Here is a 22,761-nt window from a genome sequence, read left to right on the forward strand (position 1 = left end):
GTAAAACGTAATGTTGCAGGTTAGAAACTCTTCCATGCATAGCTACAAACCTTCAATTATACTCAATATACACGATGGGTGCTAGGAGTGTATGCGGTTAGTTTTGGTGCGGTAGGGAGGTCAAAATCGTACAAAATCACATATATCGGTTTTCTTAAATCCCCAACTGATGGGTGCCAGGAGTGTATGCGGTTAGGTTTGGTGCGGTTGGGAGGTCAAAATCGTACAAAATCACATATATCGGTTTTCTTAAATCCCCAACTTTAGTCGTATTTGCGGTTGCGGTTAAGCGGCGACTTTTTACGATTGGTGCGGATCGTGCCGATCGACTTGCGGATCGACCATCAACTTTTAAGATAAATGACAAATAAAAATAGTTCATTATATTTATCAAATCTTAGAAATTTGTAAAAATAAAATGTACTACAAGAGTATATGAACCATGCAAATTATATATGGTTGTTTATGTGTTTGATGATATATATTATATCCCAAAACCCCAAACTTTTTATCTTTTAATTCTTATATATGGATGTTTCTGCATTTAATGATATATATTATATATTATATATTATATATAGCGGTTTGCGGTTGCTTTTCGAGTTTTGCGATTATTTAAAAACTAAATCCAGTTAATTCACGTATATGCGGTTCCTATAATTTCAATTCGTATTCGATCGTATTTTGCAATTATCCACAAAAAATGGTGAGCGGTGCGAATGATTTATACGATTGAGCGGATTATCTATACAGCCCTAGTGGGTGCTATGGTGTTTCTAGTCCAGTGACGAAATTAACCATAAATATAATAATGTTGTATTCCACATTTTTTGTATACAGATTAGCCATGGAGTTGTGAGTCTGAATATTACTCCTTCGATCCCATATAATTGTATAGAGTTTTTTTCATTGTATTTTAATGTGAATATAAAATATAATTTTACTTTTAATTTTTAATTTTTTTTATTAAATTTTTAAATAAAAAAAATTTATTAAGAAGAAAAAGTTTTAAAAATTATTTACGAAATTATAATTTAAAAAATGTTAAAATGTGTGTCAAGCCCCGTCATCAGTGTCTAGATTATAGGGTCGGTAAATTTAGGAGGTTTTAATTGAAATTAGTTTTAGAAAAAGAACAAAACTCAAATGTTTTTGTTTCATGATCAATCAGGTGAGCTTCAACGTCCACTTTGACAAACTAAAATTCTGCTTATTTTCTCAACGGACATGTAATTAAATAAATTACTACAAGAGCATTCACCTACACAAAGTGAACGCAACAACTATACCTACAACAAACAAGTTTTCTCTTCACCCAAAAAATTTAATACAGTTTTTACTTACATGTACATCCATTTTTTTGCACCTCACCATGCAAAACCTTGGTTCCAGTTCTTTTCTCCTTGGACTCTTTTCCTTGGCCCCTTCTCTATCCAAGATACTCTCTCTCTCATCTCTCTCCATCTCTCTCCTCTCTCTCTCTCTCCTCTCTCTCCCCTTCTCTCTCTCTCTAATCTCTCTCCATCTCTCTCCTCTCTCTCTCTCCCCTTCTCTCTCTCCATCTCTCTCCTCTCTCTCTCTCCCCTTCTCTCTCTGTCTCTCTCTCTCGCCCTCTATATAATTCACACTCTCTCCCTAAGTCAAAACCTCTGAATCTCTCCAAAACCCTGTCTCTATAAATATTGTGCTACCTCTACACTCTCCACATTACACATACTTCACACACATTGCAACATTTTTATTTACAAAAAAAAAATGTTGAGCATCATAGTAAGTTCGCTAGACAAAGAAAAGAGGCCCAAGTTCTGCATAAACGACCACATTGACGTGCTCATCGAGATACTAAAACGCCTTGACGGCCGTTCACTCGGTGTGGCGGCCTCAGTGTGCCGTCTATGGTGCTCAGTGACTCGAAACGACTCGTTATGGGAACACCTCTGCTTTCGCCACGTGTCTCCTCCGCCGTTAAGTGTGCGGCCCATTGTGGTGGCTTTAGGTGGCTATAGGAAGCTCTACATGGTGTGTTTAAGGCCGGTGCTGACTCGACTTGGCCGGAGGAGAGTTTGGACACGTCATGAAGTTGAGCTGGCATTGTCTTTGTTTTGTGTGGATTATTATGAGAGGTTGATGGTTGGTGGTGGTGTAGTAAAAGGTGGTGGTGGTGATGTGGCTCCGTCTTCGTTGATGTTCTTGTTCAAGGCCGTGAATGTTTGACGTTAGATAAATCTCATTCTCATTCTCATTAAATGATTTGAAATAATTTTGATTATTATAATGTACTATAAAGATAATTTTTTCATTCTTTAATTAGAAATAATTTGTGATGTGCATGCTATTTTACCTCTCATTGTAATTTACGAATTTACGGACTAAAGAGAAATGTTAGAATTCCGAAATATATGTATGATGTGTGAAGTTTTTTTTTTTTGACAAATATGGACGATAACGTAACAAATGAGTATTTGTTCTTATAAATTTTCGAGTGAGCGAGAATCAAATCTAGAACATAGGATGATAAATGAAATTCTTTTTTTTATATTTATGATCAATCACTTAAGATTTATATATATATATATATATATTTTATAATAGAAAATCTGTCGCCGCTACCCTTCAGGTGCGCACCAGATAAACTCATGGGCTCACGTAAAACCGTACTTAAGCGACATATTCTAATACAGGAGGCATAATTATAAATTCTACTCCCGTGAAATTCGAACATTTGACCAAGATTATAATTATCCCTTTTTAACCAACTGAGCCAACCTTTGCGGGCAAATTTTGATATTTTAAGGTGCGCTAGAAACATAATTAAGTAAAATTAGTTTATCATAAACCAAGGTTGTATAAGTTAAATGAAAACAATATATTTTGTACTTAAAGCTTGAAGGAGTATATTTCAGCATGGAGAGAAGAGACATGATATACAAACACATAAGAACAAGAGTAAAATGTTGTGTTTGTCAGAAGATACACACGGAGTTTACAGGACCAGCTAGCTTTGCCTAATGGCTAGCTGCAGTTGACATTTCAGAAAGGCTGAAACTCTATTTATATGGTGCATCTAGCCGTTAGATTTTCGAGATTTTTGTTCTGTTTTTTCTGAAGAAATACAACATGGGATCGACCTAGCTAATATTATCAGGAGCAAACGATTGTTGCAGCATATCTTACCGTGAAAAATTTCCATATCTTTACCGTACAATTTTTGATATGCGTATGATATACTGCAACAATCGTTTGTCCCTGACTATCTTTCATCTTCCGCTGGCCTATTATTGATCCGTTTTTAAGTCGAACATAAAATTAATTTCCAAGCAATCGAAACATCAATACATTTTACATTTGAATTGGGAGATCAATTCGATTCAGGCTTCCAAAATGTACCACTGTCTGAAACAAACTTGGCATTCCCTTAAAAGTTATCTCTTCATATTTTCCAGTCTCTGGATCAAACACCACTAGCCTTCCAGTTTTGTACTCTATCAAGATCCCACCATTCTCCAGAGTGCATAGAACTCGAAGCGTTTTGTGTGGAAAATTGCTTCTAAGGATCCGAACTGGCCTCTGCAACTTTCTACAGGGTGACTCTGGCACATAAGATCTAAATTTGAACTCTTTGATCCAAGACTCTTTCACATTATATTCTTTCATAACCCATATCTCCAAGTCTCTGCGTAAACCATGTCCGTAAACTACTGCCGAAAGACATCCATTTAGAATGGCTAAATGATAGTTGCGGCCATCAATAGGACTAAGATCAGGCCTTGGAACGTCGTAGAACTTCTCCTTAGCCAGATCAAATGAAACGATTATTAGGCCACGTACATTGTCGTAAACACCAAAATGCACCCAATGTAGCCTTCCATTTGTAAAGATAGGTTCATGTGACCTTCTTTCAAGAGGGTAAGGTGCAGCTCCTACATTTCTCCATGTACTGCCTCCCAGAGTGAATACGAGAACTTCTGATTTCGATGTACCTGAAATAGGCCTCCTCCGAACGTACTGATCAGCAAAATTCACAATCCAGTGATGGACTATCTTAACGGCCTTGTACTCTTTAGTCCTCGGATGATATCCGAATCCATACACCACGGTTTGTTCTTCGTATTGCCTCGTTTTTGGCAGCTCTTTGTAGTCTCTAGTTAAAGGATTGTATAAAAACAATGCATCCTTATACAAGGTATCAGACAAACAAAGTAATCCATTACAAGATCCTTCAATAGTAAACTCTGGCATGGAAGCAGAAAAAGGAGTGCTTATTTTTTTCACAATACCTTTTTCATTATCATCACTAGCAGGAATTTTTGCAAAACAAAGCTCATTTCGAATGGGATAGTCACTGTGAAAAATAAGCAAAGGATTGCGATTCACAGCCTGAGAAAGATGCAAGGTCGCAAGATTTTGATCAAGTGACAGGTTATGCCAATATCTGCATACAAACCTGGACTGCATTACAGATATGACAGGAAGCCTTAAAATATATCTAGGGCGATGTCATTAGGTAATCTATCTAGCCCAATTCTTCGATCATCTTCTTCTGCCTTGCATTTTCTCCTGATTGGCTTCTCCAGTTCAAGATCCATTACTGATCTGTATAAAACTGTAAAGCAACAAATATTGGAATGAGTAAGAATTTCGGTTTGGCAGATAAAGAACAAGTCTGGAGAAACAACAAAGTTATGAATATTACAAGCGACGGAGAGTACAAGAAGTCTTGTTGGTAATTTGTTTAATTAATTGATGTTTCCGACATCTAGTGATTTAATAATCTGTAGAATGTAGTGGATCAGAGGCTTAAAATATACCTTACAAAAACTTCTCAAGATCCTAAAAACAAGAACGGCAGTAATTTATCACTCTAAGTCTTTCAATCTGTCATTTTACGCGAATATGAAGCCAATTGTGCCAGTGTATCTTTCTTGTGGAGCATGGTCCAGGGATACAAGTACTGAAGGACACTTTGAGAAATGTTGATTTAGCAAGGTTAGCAATGAAAGTTGAGTCTTTTAGTTGATATCGGGCATGTCTATATAATTTGGTTCACGCAACATGCCTAATGAACAAGCAGCAGATTTCATGGCTTAATGTAGAAACAAACGAATGAAAAAAGATTTTTTTTTATACAACTGATATAATGAACAAGCTCATATTGGCATCATTCGAGAGAGTGATCAAATGCATATAGTACTTGGCAGGGTCTATAATTAGTCATAGCATGTACTTTGAGTCAGACTTCCCATATGTACAACTGTTTGAGGCATACTCGGCATCCCCTTGAAGGTTATGTCTTTATATCTTTCGCGCTCTGGATCATACACAGCAAATTTTCCAAGTCTGTACTCTATCAAGATCTCGCCATTCTCTAATAAGCATGAAGCGCGAAGCGTTGCCCTAATGATGCTGTTTCTCCATATAGGAACTGCTCGCTGCAACTTTCTTAAGGGTGACTGTGGCACATAAGCTCTAATTTTGAACTCTTTGACCCAAGACTCTTTCACGCTATATTCTCTCATGACCCATATCTCCAAGTCTCTGCGTAAACCATGACCAGAGACTGCTGCAGAAAGACATCCTCTCAGAATAGCTAAATGATAATTTTCGCTATCAATAAGGTCATTGAAATCAGGTCTTGGTATCTCGTAGAACTTTTCTTCTGCAAGATCAAAAGAAATGATTATCAAGCCACGTACTGCATTGCGTACACCTAGAGTCACCCAGTGAAGCCTTCCATTAGTACAGAGAGCTTCCTGTGACCTTCTTTCAAGATAGCGAGGTGCTAGTCCAACATTTCTCCATGTATTACTTCCCAAAGTGAAAACAAAAACTTCTGATATAGACTTACCTAACATCATAGTCCTTTGAACATAATCAACTCCTGTACTCACAATCCTGTGATGGACTATCTTAACAACCTTGTATTCATTAGTCCCTCGAAGATATCCGAATCCACACAAAACCGTTTCTTCTGCATATTGCCTTGTTTTTGGCAGCTCTTTGTAGTCTCTAGTAAAAGGATTGTAAATATACACAGCATCCTTGTACAAGGAATCACATAAACATAGTAATCCATTACAAGATCCTACAACAGTAAACTTTGGCATTAAAACAGAAAACGGGGTGCTAAATTTTTTCACAATTCCTTTTCCATCATCATTACTGCCTGGAATTTCTGCAAAAGAGAGCTCATTTCGAATAGGATCATCACTGTGAAAGATGAGAAAAGGATTACGAGTTGCAGCCTTAGAAAAATGCAAGCTGGAAAGATTTTGATCAAGTGACAAATTGTGCCAAGATCTGCATACAAACCAGGACTGCATTACCGATGTGATGGGAAGCCTTGAAACTATGTCAAGGAGAATCTCTCGAGGGAATCTATCAAGCCCATTTCTTTGATTATCTTCTTCTTTCGGTTTGCATTTCCTTTTCTTTCTCAACTCGTCCTGGTTAAGATTCATTACTCAATCTAAGAGCAAGACAATGGACAGCAATAAGGCTAGAAAACTGAAGTTTTGGAAGATAAGAAGTGTGGGAAAATGACAAAGTCGTGAATATCGTAAGTGGTGAAGAGTACAAGAAATCTTCTTGACTTCATCTACTTGTTATGAAAACAGGGATGGCATACAAAGATGTAATCTTTTGCTCCATTTCTTTCAAGAGTTTCGATGCAGGACTCTGGTAATTAGCTCCAATTTTGAACTATCGGACCCAAGATTCTTTCACATTATATTATTTCATAACCCATAGCTCCAACTCTTTATCTGCAAATTTAAAAACTACTGCAGAAAGACATCCTTTTAAATTAGCCAAGTGATAGTTGTTGCCAAGAGCAACACTACTAAAATCAGGTCTCCTGATGATAAGTAGCTGGATGAGGTGTATCAGTGATCTATAATATTCCCTCTAAAGTGATAGTAATGTAGAACATACTTGAACTGACATTAGTGAATCATGAAAAGGGAGAATTATGCTCGAAAATACTAAAATGTGCAGAAGTAATTGCAATCCACTTAAAATCTTTCTAGTTCTACATATGGAGAAAGCAACGGCAAAAAATTATTGACAAACAAGTAGTTTACGGAACATAAGCTTAAAGTTTCAAATTTTTTAATAAAAAGTAAGTCCTCGAAAGTGGGCAATATCTTAGTTCTTAGCTGGGAGATCGATCTGATTCAGGCTTCCAAAATGCACGATTGAGTGAAAAATACTTGGCATCCCCTTAAAAGTTATGTCTTTATATCTTCCACTAGCCGGATTATACAAAGCCAACTTTCCTTCCTTATACTCTAACAAGATCTCACCATTACATAAAATACATAGAACTCGAACTGATTCCCTATAACAAGTGTTTCTCCAAATCCGTGATAATTGCAGCACCTTGGTAGAGGGTGACTCTGGTACATTACCTTGAATTTTGAACTCCTTGATCCAAGACTCCTTCACATTATATTCTTTCATGATCCAGATGTCTAAGTCTCTGCTTAATCCATATTTATAAACCACCGCACAAAGGCATCCTCTTAAACTAGCTAACAAATACTTGCAGCCATCATCAGCAGAACTAAAATCAGGTCTCGGAACCTCTTTAAACTTTTCATCTGTGAGATCAAATGAAATGATTATTAAACCGCAAGCACTTTTGCTTACCCCTCGAGTCTGCCAGTGAAGCCTTCCATTTGTAAAAAGACCTCCTGGTGACGGCCTATCAAAATAATAAGGTACTTTTCCGATATTTCTCCATGTGTAATACCCCGAACCAAGTACAAAAACTTGTGATTTTGATGTGCGGGGTGTCCTGATCATACGAGCACGATGATCATCAATACCTGCAGTCCAGTAGTAAACTATCTTAACAACCTTGTACCGCTTAGTCTCCTGATGATATCCAAGTCCATACAGCACCGTTTCATCTTGATGTTGCATTGTTTTTGGCAGCTCCTTGTACTCATTAGTGAAAGGATTGTAAATAAATACAGAATCTTTATACAATGAATCACGTAAACATAGTAATCCATTACAAGAACCTACAACAATGAACTCCGGCATGAAAGCAGAAAAAGGAATTTTAATCTTCTTCACAACTGCATTGACACCATCATTAGTACCAGAGAGTTCTGCAAAACAGAGCTGGTTTCGAATAGGAAAATCACTGTGAAAGATGAGCAAAGGATCGTGTTTCACAACCTGAGAAAAATGCAAGCTAACGAGATTTCGGTCAAGTGACAAGTTTTGCCATGATCTGCATGCAAACCTGGACTGCATCAAAGATGTGATGGAAAGCCTTGAAAATATATCAAGTGCAAGTTCAGTAGGAAAACTTTCAATACCATTTGTTTGCTTCTCTTCTAGTAATTTGCAATCTCTTTTCTTGCTTGGTTTCTCCATGTTAAACTCCATTACTCAGTGTAAAACTGTTAGTCAATGTAAAAGATTGAATAAACCGTTGGACAATGTGCTAATAAGCAAGTGCATACGTACTTCAATATTAAAATTCGAGTATAATCTTAAAACCTATTTACCCAGTGCATGCTTACTTCAATATTAACATTCGGGGTTAATTATCAAGTGACTCACTTAGTACGCACTAATGTATCAAGCGGGTCACCAGGTTTCGTTTGGTATCATTTAAACCACTCAACTGGCAACACGTGACACTTATCAAGTGACTCACTTAGTACGCACTAATGTATCAAGCGGGTCACCAGGTTTCGTTTGGTATCATTTAAACCACTCAACTGGCAACACGTGACACTCCGTTAATTTGTTTAAAAACTGCAGACGGAAAAAGCTGATGTGGAATGCTAACGGCTAGTTCTGCAACGTGGCTATCCACATAAACCTCTACCCACCTATATGTACAGATACACCCACCTATATGTACAGATTCAAGTAGCAGCGTGAATTTTCTCCCTAAGTCACATCGTCATTGTTTCTTTGGAGAACGAGTACGGTTGCGAACAAGCTGGACACAAAAAAATCCCGGAAGACGTTTCCTTACATGTGGCACAGGAAAGGTGTGCATCTTTTAATTTTCTTCAATTCCGAAAACATGTGATTAATTTTCATGGAATCATCATTATACAACACCCTAACATTTTTTTCAAAACTATGACCATCACACTGAAAATATACTAACGAGTTTTGTCTGTCGTAATCAAAAGCAACTGAATAATCTTCCAAATCACTAAAACGCATATTTTCAGTATCCTCATATACCAAATCCACCACTCCTCCTACATACTGTATATTTCCTTTAGGTGGATTTGCGAAATACCCACGATGATGAACATAAACATCAATCCGAACCATACTGTACATTAGCATACAAGAATTCAGAAATTTAAACATATATGAACACAAATTTATACATATACGAACACAAAAACTTAAATTTACATATATAAACACAAACCCTTAAATATACATACAGTCACTTAAATCTAACAATATGAACAGTAAAAATGGGGTTTAGGGTTCTTCGATAGTACCTTTACTGCCGATGATCGTCGATTGCTGTTCTTGATCGCCAAAAATGAGGGCTTAGGGTTTATTTGTGTCCATTGAGTTCACTTTTAGATGTAATACGAATTGGGTCAAAAACTTTTTTAATCATATGTAATATTCATCCCTTAGGTTTTTATATTTTTAAAATACCCATCCTATAGCCAATTTTCTGTCAATTTTGACAGTTAAGTTTCAGTTAAGTAGGGGTAAAACGGAGAAAATACATATAAAATATTTAAATAAAACATTAATAAATTTAAAATATTGGTTAAAATAGTAAAAATTTATAATTATTTTTTTAAAAAAAAATTGAATCAAGTGTTAAACTGATTTAAGCCTTTTTTAAAAAAAAAAATTGTTTTTCGATTTAATTACTTCATTTTTTAAAATATTCAAGTTAAATAATAGTTTTTGATATATTTAAAATTATTACGCACACTATAAAATTTTTATATAGATACTCGCACTATAAAAAATAACTATATTTTTTTACATATTATTTTGTAGTTTTTTCAAATTTTTTATATATTTTTTAAATATTTATACTTAATATCTCCATTTTACCCCTAGTCAACCGTTACTTAACGACCAAAATTAACAAAAATCGGCCAGAGGGTGGTCATTAGGTATTAAAACCTAAGGGATGCATATTGCATATAATTAAAGTTCTTAACCAAATCCGCATTATGCTGAAACCGAAGGGATACAAAGTGAAAATAACTCTTATTTTTATTTCTTTTTAATTTGTCTGATAACATGTCAGTAGTCCACATATCATCCAACACGGGGTCAAAGCAAGTCCACATAGATCAAATTAACGGAAATCGTTTAATTTAATGTTTGACTTTTTCAGAGTTAACGGTGTTGTCAGTTGAATGGTTTAAATGATACCAAACAAAATCTCGTGACCCACTTGATACATCAGTGCGTACTAAGTGAGTCGATTTGATAATTAACCCTTAAAATTCGAGTATAATCGGATATATCTCCTTAAAACCTATTTAACTAGTGCATATGTACTGCAATATTAAAATTCGAATACAATCGGATCTGTCTCCTTAAACCTATTAATTATAATTAATTAATTCAGTTATAAATTAATACATATTCCATCATATCCTTGAAAACTGGTGATTTGCATTTTGCACCCTCCTTAAAATACATCTGAAATAAACATAAACAAGTCAATGGGAAATTACATTTCTTCCTAAATTTTCCACTACTAAAGAACAAACTTCAACATATCTCATCTCTTCCTCAATTATTCTAGAGAAAAATGTCCCTAAGTACGTATCTAGGGAGCTTACCTAAGTACATCGTGTATTTTAATGACATAGTTGTAAATTTTTAAAGAAAATATGTAATTACAACAATACTCCTCGTGCATTGATATTAAAAACCTCTTCGTGCTGATCTCAGTGAGTATAAAGTTGCTCACGAGCCGAACCGAGTTTTGATCGAACCGAGCCGAGTTTTATTTTTTTTTGACGAACTGAGCCGAGTCGAGCTTTCTTAACGAACAGAAAACCGTGTTCAAGCTCGAACTCGTTAACAAATGAGCCTAACATGAGCTTTTATCGAACAGAATCGAACCGAACACGAGTTTTCTCCATCAAAACGAGCCGAGCCGAAGTGAAAAATTATGGTCAAAACACCGGTTAACTGATAAAATAACAAACCAAATACTTTTATTTTTTTCTAATATTTTTGTCATATCACTAAAATATATAGATCTTAACATCCGTAAGGTTGAATCATTATTAAATATTTTAAAAAAATTGAAATATTAATATAAGACTAAACACTAGTTACAACTACTGTTCAAACCATTGATTGATTGTCAAAATAACAAACAAAATAAATTTATTTTTTTCTACAATTTTTGTCATATCACTGAAATATATAGATCTTAATATTCGTACGGTTGGATCATTTATAAATATTTTATAAAAAATCAAAACATTAATATGAGACTAAACACAAGTTACAAATACTAGTCAAATCACCGGTTGACTGTTAAAATAACAAACCAAATACATTTATTTTTTCCTAAAAAAATTGTCATATCACTAAAATATATAGATCTTAACATTCATACGGTTGGATCATTCATAAATATTTTAAAAAAACAAAACATTAATACGAGACTAAACACTAGTTAGAAGTACATGCCAAAACACCGGTTGACTAATAAAATAACAAACCAAATACTTTTATTTTTTTCTAAAAATTTTGTTATATCACTAAAATATATAGATCTTAACATTCGTATGGTTGGATCATTAATAAATATTTTTAAAAAAATTGAAATATTATTATAAGATTAAACATTAGTTATAAGTACTCTTCAAACCATTAGTTGACTGTTAAAATAATAAACTAAAGACATTTATTTTTTTCTAAACAATTTGTCATATCACTAAAATATATAAATCTTAACATCCGTACGGTTGGATCATTTATAAAAAAAAATATTAAAAAATCAAAACATTAATACGAGACTAAACACTAATTACAAGTACAAGTCAAAATATAGGTTGACTGTTAAAATACCAAACCAAATTTATTTATTTTCTAAAAATTTTGTCATATGTATAAAATATATATATCTTAACATCCGTACGGTTGGATCATTCATAAATATTATAAGAAAAAATCAGAACATTAATACGAGACTCAACAGTAGTTACACGTACAAGCCAAAATATCGGTTGACTTTTAAAATAACAAACCAAATACAGTTAAACATCTTTAAACTAATATGGTTGGGACCAAGAAAATATATTAATTTAACGAGTTTATTACTATATCGGGAGTAAATATACATGGTATCCATTATGTTGGTACCGGATAAAAATATTATTTTAGCGAGATTATTACTTTATTGATTATTACTTCATCGAGGTTCAACTGTACATTTATTTTTTTCTAAAAATTTTGTCATATCGCTAAAATGTATATAGATCTTAACATCCGTATAGTTGGATCATTCATAAATATTTTTAAAAAATAATGTATATGTAATATAAATAAAAAAAGTTCACTGATTGTCTATGTATTTAGTATTTGATTTAGCAAATTGATTGATATAACTTTGCGCTTCAGTTTAATATAACTTATGAAAATCTGTTATGAAAGACGCACATTTTTTTCATTCCAATTCTATAAGTTTTTGCTTATTAAATTTACAAAAAGACCGTAGAATGTTTTATCGATGATAATTTCTTGTGTTTGCGATATCTTTTGTTTCAGAATCTCAACCTAGTTATTCACATTTAGGGTGAATATGGTGAATATGGAAAGTTAAAAAGTTGAGAAGTGTGAACGTTTTTTTTAAAAAGTCATTGAATTAGTGAGATTGACTAATAAGTATCAGTAATTTGACTAATTTAAATAAAGTACATAAAATAATGTTATAATAATTTAAAATATATTTAGCATTATTTAATCAAAAACAATTTAAGGGTACTAAAATTTATAAGAGATGATTGAATTTATAATAATATATAAAACTATGAAAACTGAAAAAATGGAATTATATAAAAATATAATCAACATTTTATTTGCTCAAAGTTAAAATAATATAAGAAATTAGGACAGAAATAGAGAATGTGCTTTATTTAATAATAAAGTTAAATTAAAGACAAAGATCTTTATAGCATAATGGTTATGAGATCGGTTTCTTTGTAGGATGCTAGGTGTTCGATTCTTAGTATCCACGAAATTTTCTTATTTCAGTACAATTATTTTAGAATGTCATAAACGAGGCAAGGGGTTCGATTTTTAGTGGATACACTAATTCTAATTTTTTTTAACTAAAATTGTGTAAAGATGACATTTTTATAACTTTTTAACATAACAGGATAAAATTGTAAGTTCACAGCCATTAAAATGGCTTAATTTGCCTGAATAAAGGCCAAAGATGGCCCTGAATGACACTTGAAAACAAGGTTTGAAAAAATGTATTTGTATATACTCAAAACGCAACTTCGGTTGCCGTTTTTTGTTTTTTTTTTAATTATTATTTCACTTAAGTTACCTTTTGAAACCCTAAACAATATTTGATGTTACATTTTTTATAATAAAACACAACTTAAAAATACGTTTTCATTCCTTTTTAATTAATATTTTATATTTTCATATTTTTTTATCGGATTTCAAAAATATAAAGTTTTAAATTAATTTTTTAAAATGTAAGCGTGGACCGTAATTGAACAATTTCTAATACTTTAGGGTTTAATAATCCCTCATTTGGGTTTTAGAAATGTTTAGATGATAAATAAACCCTAGACCCTAGAGCCTAAATTCTAATTATTAACCGTTTTTAATATTTTAGAGTTCACCGATTCTCAATTTGGGTTTTAAAAATATTGAATTTTTTATATATATGAATAAAATACGAACAAATCCGCAAGGGTTGACTCAGTTGGTTAAAGAGGGGATAACTATCATCTTGGTCAGAGGTTCGAATCCTTTGGGAGGAGAATTTATGATTATGCTTCCTGAGCCAGAACCTGTCGCTTAAATGCGGTTTACCTTAGTTCACGTGGTTTGCAGTCTATTGCGTGAGCCCGTAGGGTTTACCTAGTGCGCACTCGAAGGGTAGCGGCTGCGGGTTATCTACGATAAAAAAAAATAACGAACAAAACACCCCTTAGAATTACGTTTTTAGCTTAAAAATAAAATAATATAACATATGGATAAACAAAACAGTTTTAAAAAAGTGTAAAACGTAGGTTGAATTGTAGTTAATGTCCAAAACAAGAATTCAAGTGCCGTTTTGCATTTTTTCTAAAAAAAATTTGACTGAAATACGAAAGACGAAGTTGAGTTTTTTTACCAAAACCCCCTCTGAAGTTGCGTTTTCTTATTTTGGAAAAATTAAAAAAAGGAAGAAACGGAAAACGCATTCGCGTTTTTGGCCAAAAAAATTAACGAAACCCGATTTTCCGTTTTGAAATGACATTTAGGGCCATATTTGCATAAAGTGACATTGAGGGTCATTCTCCCCAAAATAATGACATTAGGGGTATTGCCAATTTTGTTATATAAGCATCTTACGAAAATATAGTAACATGAATATGCTCATCTATTATCTTTATAATACTGCAACATCAAGTTTTTGGGAAACATTTAATTCATAGTTACTATTTTGCCCCTGTATTTTATTAAATTTTATTAAATGTTAAAAATTGTCGTTTTGGATAAGAATCAAACCCATATCAAACATTTACACATTTATCACATCAACCACTTAAGCTAGAGACACATTTGTTTAAATATTGATAACATCAAATATTAAGGTACAATTTACTAAATTACGCAGAGTGTCTTACTCTATATTTTAATTTGATGATTATTTTAATATATCTATATATCTATCTATCTTTTTTATTTTCTATATATATTATAAGAGAATTAGGGGCAAATTGAGCCATTTTAATCGCCGTGAAATTACGTTTTTGTCCTTTTTTTATAAAATTATAGAAATGTCATCCTTAAGCAATTTTAATTAAAAATAAATAGAATTCATGTATTCACTAGGAATCAAACCCCTTATCTCATACTCTTTAATTATATGTCGCTAACATATGTGCTACGTAATATGTTGATTCATTTTAAAATTCTTATCAAATAAGTCATATTCTCTCTCTCTTTTTATCAAATTCTCCCTTTACAAATTTATTTTTTGAGTAAATAAACACTGACTTATATTATTTATTGATGTCATCCGTTGTGTAAATACATGTCACTACCATTATGATACTGATATAGTACCCATTAAAAATCTTATTAGATAAAACATATCATTTCATTCTATTATAATCTTTTTCTATTATTTTAATTTTTTAAGTAAATAAGATGTTGCTTTATAATATTTATGTAACTCGGTTTTTTTAGTTTCCGTATAATTATATCTCCTTCTATATAAAAGAGGATTAGGGGCAAATTAAGCTATTTTGACGGTAATAAAATTACAATTTTGCCCTTTAATGCTGAATTTTTTTTAAAATACCATTCCTCACGTAATTTTTGTTAAAAATAGGTATCAAACACCAAACTTTATACTCAAATACTTTATATCACTACTATTGTGCTACATAACTTCTCGAGTTTAATTAAAAATTTTATTAGATAAGTTACACCCTCTTTTTTATCAAATTCTTTTTTTATTACTTTCATTTTTGAGTAAATAAAATGTTGATTTATATTATTTATGCGTCTCTTTTTTATTTATTATAATCCTGCAACATGACTTTTGTGGGGAACATTTAATTTAAAATTACTTTTGTGGGGAATATAGTATAGATACTAACTTTATACTCGTGTAACAATTAGGAGTATAATCAATTCGAGTCGAGTCGAAAACTGTAAGGCTTGAACTCGATTAAAAATGTTCGGATTCGAGCACAACTCCAGTTCAACCGAACCTTAAATTTCAAACTCGAAACTCGTGTCGTAAAAAGTTCGATAGGTAAATCAAGCTTGAAACTCAGGTCGTAAATAGTCCAATAGCCTCGAGATCGACTTGAAAGGTTGAATCAATTTTACCAATTGACAAAAAATTGAAATATGATAGATTATACTCGAATTTATTCTATTAAATATATAAAATATAAATAAATATTAAATATTTGTATATAAAATATATAAATATCGTAAAAATACTCAAAAAAATAGCAATAATTTTTAAAATAAAGTTTGCCCGTGCAAGGCACGGGTAATAAAGCTAGTTATAAGTTAAACTGCAAATGCCAAAAATATAATAATCAAACTAATAAACGGTTATAACTGTAATTGTACTCCGAGTAGAAAAAGAAGACAGACATACAGACAACAAGCTTCCTTCTCCGGATAGGACACAAGATAAATGTTATTATCCAAAATAGAAAAATTGAACTGGACTTCTACCGTGAATATGTAAAAAAGTGTTCGACAAGGAATAGAAGATCAACATAAAAAATCTCTATATATACCCATGTCTTATACACGAAACCAGTTCATCTAAAATCTTAAATCTAAATATACTTTACGGTGAATATGGCCGGCGGTGGTGGTGTAAGCTCTAGCAACGGGAAAGTTTATCCAGGAAAGCTCACCACACGTGTTGTGGTAGCATGCATTGTTGCTGCTATGGACGGAATGATCTTCGGTTATGATCTTGGTGTATCTGGTATATATAATGTTCATGATAAATACACACTTTAATTTGTCAAATACTTTGTTATGTTTATACTTTTTGTTTGTTTGTCTTGTTCTCTGCTATTTGCTTTAAATCAGTCATATTAATGTTATTATGTTATTTTGTAACTACAGGCAGTGCCACTCTACCTCTCTGAAATGGCACCGTCCAAGTACAGACGAGCCCTCAATTTTTGCTTTCAATTATCAATCACTCTAGGTATCCTCATCGCAAATCTTGTGAACTATTGGTTTGCACAGATTGAAGGAGGTTGGGGATGGCGTTTGAGTTTAGGAGGAGCGATTGTTCCTGCTCTCTTCATGATTGTTGGATCATTGTTTCTCCCTGAAACTCCTAACTCATTGATTGAAATGGGGAAGCAAGATCAGGCTAAAGCAGAATTACTGAAAATTCGTGGTGTCGATAATGTTGACGAGGAGTTTGAAGATCTTGTTGCAGCGAGTGAAGCATCTAAGAAAGTGGAGCATCCTTGGAGAAACCTCTTGCAACGGAAGTATAGGCCACACCTTGTAATGGCTATACTTATTCCATTCTTTCAGCAAATTACTGGCATTAATGTTATCATGTTCTATGCCCCGGTTCTGTTTAGAACTATTGGTTTCGGGAGTAGCGCCTCTCTTACATCTGCTGTGATCACTGGTTTAGTAAACGTGATTGCAACTTTTGTGGCTATATATGTTGTTGATAAGTTCGGCCGGAAAGTTTTTTTCTATGAAGGAGGTATTCAGATGATTATATGCCAGGTATACATATTCAATTTCATAAACGATGCTATATTTTATATGTTGTGGACTTATCCCTTCGTATTTTGAGATGCAAGCTCTTACTTTGTTGTGTATGTGATTTTTTTTTTGACATATTATTGTTGCAATTCTTATTGGCAAAGAATTTGGAATATCCGGCGACAGTGATGATTTATCCAAGGGGTATGCTATTGCTATTGTGGCTTTCATATGCATATATGTGGCTGGATTTGCCTGGTCTTGGGGGCCTCTAGGCTGGTTAGTACCAAGTGAGATTTTTCCACTCGAAATTCGATCGGCCGCACAAAGTATCACAGTTTCAGTGAACATGTTTTTCACATTTGTCATTGCTCAACTTTTTTTGATGATGCTATGTCGGATGAAATTTGGTCTTTTTGTGTTCTTTGCATTCTTCGTCGTAGTAATGACCGTGTTCGTGCACTACTTGTTGCCTGAGACTAAAGGTATTCCTATCGAAGATATGGCAATGGTATGGAAGTCACATGCATTTTGGAAAAGGTTCGTGAATGATGATGTTGATGATGAGAAGCCCAAAAAATGCTCTCCGTGAGGAAATTTTATTGAATAGATTATACTTTTTTATGTTAAGTTGCTAGGTATTTTATGTCTATACCGAAATATTGGTAGGTAGCCAGAGTGAGTGGATTTAATTTTTTGGATTTCAGTCTTTGAGAATTATTTTGCAATTGTTAATGTGTTATAATCTTGGCAAATTTTAATTTATTAGAAATATTCTGAGTCTTTTTTTGACAGTGTGTAATTTCTTCCTGATATAATAGCCTTCTGGTATACACCTACCATATTAAGATTCTTTCTACACTGGTGTGCCATGCTTGGTTTACACATCTCAAAACATCCAATGTAGCACTCTTAACTTATTTTCCCTTGAAAGTTATAACCTGTACATGTAGGCAGATAACAAAACACTACATATTCTAGAAAGGTATGACCCTATTACACCAAGTCAACCTCGACTTATATATAGTAAGAAGCCACAACACTATTATGCAAATCATACGCACATTCTGCTACTGAAATACTTGGAGTAGTTATGTGAAATCTCAGAGCTCTGGCGATGCTTTAGTGGTAGCATCTTTACATTATGCTTCTCTCTTTAATTCCGAAGGCTGTTTTGGCTTGTTATGTTTTTTGTCCATTTCATCCTCCCCTTCAGAATATTTCTTGAAGACCTGTATCAGATGACATAGTTATGTTAATGCTGCTGAATGCTGATCTAGTACTGTCCATTTCATTATGTCTGAGAAATTTGAGCAGAAAATTATCTGTTTCAGACAGAAATTACTGCACTGTTCTAGTTAGTATTATATATTTGTTTGAGAATCTACTTTAACCTTGTCCTTTGAATTATTTGTTTGAGCATCTAGATTAACAGTCTCCTTTGAATAGTGGTAGCTTGGCAAAGTCTTGCATCTTGAAACACTTGTGGGCTTTCGCCTATCCTGCAGGGGCTTTGTGTAATCTTCCTTTTCTTTTGAGAATGCTGAGACAGAAATATTATCATGTTGTATAGATACTTCGTTTAATCCACAACTTTCCTCTTCTCCCGCTACATCAAACCTCTTCCTTGTAGCTGATTTTTGGTTTCTGTTATGTGGCTCATATTGCTTAGTTATTTCTGTTAAGCAATTTTCTTGCTGGCGGGTTGCCATCCAACGTTCGAGCCAATTCCAGCCCATGTTAGTTCCACATTTGATTCAGATCTAGTGTGTTTCTTCTTAGAACAGACTCTCAGCTAAAAGATCAAACACCAGTTATGATTTATGAACTTGATTTGATTCTTTTTGTCACAAATTATTTATATTTTATTTAGTGGTATATTTTGACAATTTACCTGTTGCGAGAAGGCATATTATAATGCTCTTTCACGCCTTGTTGTTGCTTCCAATCTGTTTTGCTTTCTCAGCTTTGATATATTGCTGCTTACGGTTCTATCATCCCAGTCCTCCTGCAAGATGGCAGTATTGAGTATCTCAGATAAAATAGAATGGTAAAGCTACACAATTGGGAATGGTGATTGGTTCATTATTTGATTCAGGCGGCAGGTCTGCACTTCTAATTTCTCTGCTAATTGCTAACTAATAATCAATTGTGTATGCTGCCTTTAATTGTCTATAGAAATTGATTTGTTCTGCATTGCTACTATAGCGTGCTAAATATATGTATCTGATTACCAAGAAAACTAATATATTTGTTAGTTTACCTTCAGCTTCAGTACTTGAGGTCTGCCTTTGTGTTGCACTCGTTGAGGCAAACTCTCATTTTCCTCTTGAAAGGAGTGAACTGTTGAGTTTCGTGTAATTGATGTTGCTTTATTACTTGTGGTTAGATTTTGTGGTTTAGTTTGATGATTATAGTATACGAGATTTGTTGCAGCGTTTGTGTAGATATTGAGGTTGTTAGGTTAGGACTTGGGAGCAATTTGCACTTGCGTTTGAACTTCTCAATTCTTCTCACAGGAAGCTGTTCTTCATATTTAATGCCAGCGGCGGCCCTTGGAGCAATGGGATATTGTTACATGTGGTGGAAGGTAATATTTTTTTTTTCCTAATCAAATTAACAGGTGGTCTACTTTTGAATATTATGATGTTATAAATTCTTATATGATTCTGCAATCACTGGCTCATGCTGCTCATCTCTAGTGTATAAACCATTGTCATATCATAATCACACCTTCGGAAAGTTTTTTTCTACGAAGGAGGTATTCAGATGATTATATGCCAGGTATACATATTCAATTCCATAAACGATGCTATTTTTTTATATGTCATGGACTTAGCTCTACCTATTTTGAGATGCAAGCTCTTACTTTATTGTGTATGTATTTTTTTTACAGATTATTGTTGCAATTCTTATTGGCAAAGAATTTGGAATATCCGGGGACATTGATAACTTATCCAAGGGGTATGTTATTGCTATTGTGGCTTTCATATGCATATATGTAGCTGGATTTGCCTGGTCTTGGGGGCCACTGGGCTGGTTAGTACCGAGTGAGATTTTTCCGCTCGAAATTCGATCTGCCGCACAAAGTATCACAGTTTCAGTGAACATGTTTTTCACATTTGTCATTGCTCAACTCTTTTTGATGATGCTATGTCGGATGAAATTTGGCCTTTTCGTGTTCTTTGCATTCTTCGTCGTAGTAATGACCGTGTTCGTGCACTACTTGTTGCCTGAGACTAAAGGTATTCCTATCGAAGATATGACAATGGTATGGAAGTCACATGCATTCTGGAAAAGGTTTGTGAATGATGATGTCGACAATGAGAAGCCCAAAAAATGCTCTCCATGAGGAAATTTTATTGAATAAATTATACTTTTTTATGTTGAGTTACTAGGTATTTTATGTCTATACCGAAACATTGGTAGGTAGCCAGAGTGAGTGGATTTAATTTTTTGGATTGCAATCTTTGAGAATTATTTTGCAATTGTTAATGTGTTATAATCTTGGCAAATTTTAATTTATAAGAAATATTCTGAGTCTTTTTTTGACAGTGTGTAGTTTCTTCCTGATATAATAGCCTTCTGGTACACACCTACCATATTAAGATGCTATACTGGTGTGCCATGCTTGGTTTACACATCTGATCAATTCTCTATCCAGTGCTAAATAATACATCCAATGACAACCAATGACTAGCATATTACTCATTTAGTATATCAACCATCAGTTGAAAACCAAAACGAAGGCAAGTTCGGAATTTATGGATGAATAATTGAGTTTCCTTCTTTGTTTTGTCTTTTGCCGTCAATTTCAGATAGTCATACACATGCGAAGACATCGGTCACAATTTTTTTAGACATCGGTTTTAGCCGACGTAAAATGATGGAGAGTTCAAGAACTCGTGATAGTGTGATTGAATACTTGAAAACAAGAACACGAAGTAGTGAGAATTTGATATTGTAGCTGGTTATCAAGTTATAAGAGCAACTTCCACAAATTACAACTAAAATGAGCATTTGATATTCATACAGCTAACTAAACAGTACATTTTACAATTCAACTGGCAGATCAATCTGGTTCAGGCTTCCCTGAAGCACAAATGTCTCAAAAATACTTGGCATACCCTCAAAAGTAATGTCCTTATATCTTCCACTTCTCGCATTATACAACGCCAGCCTTCCCACTTTATACTCTATCAAGAGCTCACCATTGTTCAAAATGCATAGGACTGTAACTAATGGCCTAATAGCACTATTTCTCCACATCTCAGACGGTCGCTGCACGTTCGTGGAGGGTGACTCTGGTATTCTACCTCCAATTCTGTACATTCCGATCCAAGACTCTTTTACATTGTATTCTTTCATAAACCATATCTCCAAGTCTTTATATTGTCCATACTCATAAGCTACTGCAGAGAGACATCCTTTAAGACTAAGTAACCCGTAGTTGGTACAATCAAAAGGACTGATAAAATCAGGTCTGGGAACCTCCTCAAACTTTTCATCTGCAAGATCGAATGAAATGATTATTAAGCCGCGAATATTTTGATACACGCCTAGAGCCATCCAGTGAAGCCTTCCATGAATTAAAGGAGCATCCTGTAACCTGTACACACAATAAGGTACTTGTCCAATATTTCTCCATGTGTTGCCTCCTGAACTAAATACTAAAACTTCTGATTTTAAGTTATCTACCGTCCTGATTCTACGTAAAGGACCACCTCCAGTACTTGTAATATTGTAGTAGATTATCTTGACAACCTTGTACTGGTTAGTCTCAGGATAGTACCCGAATCCACACACCACTCTTTCTTCCTTATATTGCCTGGTTTTTGGCAGCTCCTTGTAGTCATTAGTGAAAGGATTGTAAATATAAACAGAATCCTTGTACAATGAATCGCATAAACAGAGTAATCCTTTACAAGAACATTCAACAGTAAACTCTGGCATGGAAGCAGAAAAGGGAATCTCAATCTTCTTCACAATCCCTTTAACATCATCATTAGTACCAGAAAGTTCTGCAAAAGAAAGCTGCTTTCGAGTAGGAAAATCACAACGAAAGATTAGCAAAGGATCGCGTTCTGCAACCCGAGAAAAATGCAAGCTAACAAGATTTTGGTGAAGTGACAGCTTTTGCCAAGATCTGCATACAAACCTGGACTGCATTACAGATGTGATGGAAAGCCTTGAAAATATATCAAGTGCAATTTCATGAGGCAAGATATCAATCCCATATATCTGCTTATTTTCTTGCAGGTTGCGATCTTTGCTTTGATCCTCAATGCTAGAATCCATTACTCAAAGTGGAACAATTAGTCCAGTATAAAC

At 33.8% G+C, this 22,761-nt stretch overlaps 5 protein-coding genes and 1 long non-coding RNA gene across 8 annotated transcripts; 3 read left to right on the forward strand and 3 right to left on the reverse strand.

Annotated features, from left to right (window-relative positions):
• The first annotated feature begins 1,467 nt into the window (after positions 1-1,467).
• On the forward strand, positions 1,468-2,424 carry LOC141705348 (F-box protein SNE). Its single transcript, XM_074508352.1, has one exon. It carries the CDS (start codon positions 1,756-1,758, stop codon positions 2,212-2,214), a length of 459 nt encoding a protein of 152 aa, XP_074364453.1. The 5' UTR covers positions 1,468-1,755; the 3' UTR covers positions 2,215-2,424.
• Positions 2,425-2,912: 488 nt separating this feature from the next.
• Positions 2,913-9,615, reverse strand: LOC141706623 (F-box protein At3g07870-like). Of its 3 annotated transcripts, XM_074509402.1 has the most exons (3): positions 9,489-9,564; positions 8,328-8,411; positions 7,086-8,256 (listed from the first exon to the last, which is right to left on the reverse strand). In XM_074509402.1, the coding sequence occupies exons 2-3, from the start codon at positions 8,328-8,330 to the stop codon at positions 7,144-7,146; spliced, it is 1,116 nt and encodes a 371-aa protein (XP_074365503.1). In that variant the 5' UTR covers positions 8,331-8,411; positions 9,489-9,564; the 3' UTR covers positions 7,086-7,143. The 3 variants fall into 3 exon arrangements, with proteins under 3 accessions (XP_074365504.1, XP_074365503.1, XP_074365502.1); XM_074509403.1 differs by lacking the exons at positions 7,086-8,256; positions 8,328-8,411 and adding an exon at positions 2,913-4,603 and having other exon boundaries at positions 9,489-9,587; XM_074509401.1 differs by having other exon boundaries at positions 7,086-8,411; positions 9,489-9,615.
• On the reverse strand, positions 4,650-6,797 carry LOC141706624 (F-box protein At3g07870-like). The gene has a single exon (XM_074509404.1). The coding sequence runs from the start codon at positions 6,456-6,458 to the stop codon at positions 5,208-5,210; it is 1,251 nt and encodes a 416-aa protein (XP_074365505.1). The 5' UTR covers positions 6,459-6,797; the 3' UTR covers positions 4,650-5,207.
• On the forward strand, positions 8,527-9,160 carry LOC141706625 (uncharacterized). The gene is made up of 2 exons (XR_012568867.1): positions 8,527-8,608; positions 8,706-9,160. It is a non-coding gene; the product is annotated as an uncharacterized LOC141706625 (long non-coding RNA).
• Positions 9,616-16,545: 6,930 nt separating the features above from the next.
• Positions 16,546-20,860, forward strand: LOC141706520 (sugar carrier protein C-like). Its single transcript, XM_074509250.1, has 3 exons — positions 16,546-16,689; positions 16,822-17,451; positions 20,327-20,860. Exons 1-3 carry the CDS (start codon positions 16,546-16,548, stop codon positions 20,780-20,782), a joined length of 1,230 nt encoding a protein of 409 aa, XP_074365351.1. The 3' UTR covers positions 20,783-20,860.
• Positions 20,861-21,483: 623 nt separating this feature from the next.
• Positions 21,484-22,728, reverse strand: LOC141706521 (F-box protein At3g07870-like). The gene has a single exon (XM_074509251.1). The coding sequence runs from the start codon at positions 22,726-22,728 to the stop codon at positions 21,484-21,486; it is 1,245 nt and encodes a 414-aa protein (XP_074365352.1).
• Positions 22,729-22,761: the final 33 nt, after the last annotated feature.

The sequence above is a fragment of the Apium graveolens genome, chromosome 2, assembly GCF_009905375.1.
Source record: "Apium graveolens cultivar Ventura chromosome 2, ASM990537v1, whole genome shotgun sequence".
In the NCBI taxonomy this organism is placed as follows: Eukaryota; Viridiplantae; Streptophyta; class Magnoliopsida; order Apiales; family Apiaceae; genus Apium; species Apium graveolens.

Bases quoted from the DNA above. Each gene is read 5' to 3' on its own strand.
- LOC141705348 (XM_074508352.1), top strand. From the start codon at position 1,756: ATGTTGAGCATCATAGTAAGTTCGCTAGACAAAGAAAAGAGGCCCAAG.
- LOC141706624 (XM_074509404.1), bottom strand. From the start codon at position 6,458: ATGAATCTTAACCAGGACGAGTTGAGAAAGAAAAGGAAATGCAAACCG.
- LOC141706623 (XM_074509401.1), bottom strand. From the start codon at position 8,397: ATGGAGTTTAACATGGAGAAACCAAGCAAGAAAAGAGATTGCAAATTA.
- LOC141706520 (XM_074509250.1), top strand. From the start codon at position 16,546: ATGGCCGGCGGTGGTGGTGTAAGCTCTAGCAACGGGAAAGTTTATCCA. The intron at 16,690-16,821 runs GTTCATGATAAA...TTGTAACTACAG, and splicing joins GTGTATCTGGTATATATAAT to GCAGTGCCACTCTACCTCTC. The intron at 17,452-20,326 runs GTATACATATTC...TTTTTTTTACAG, and splicing joins TTCAGATGATTATATGCCAG to ATTATTGTTGCAATTCTTAT.
- LOC141706521 (XM_074509251.1), bottom strand. From the start codon at position 22,728: ATGGATTCTAGCATTGAGGATCAAAGCAAAGATCGCAACCTGCAAGAA.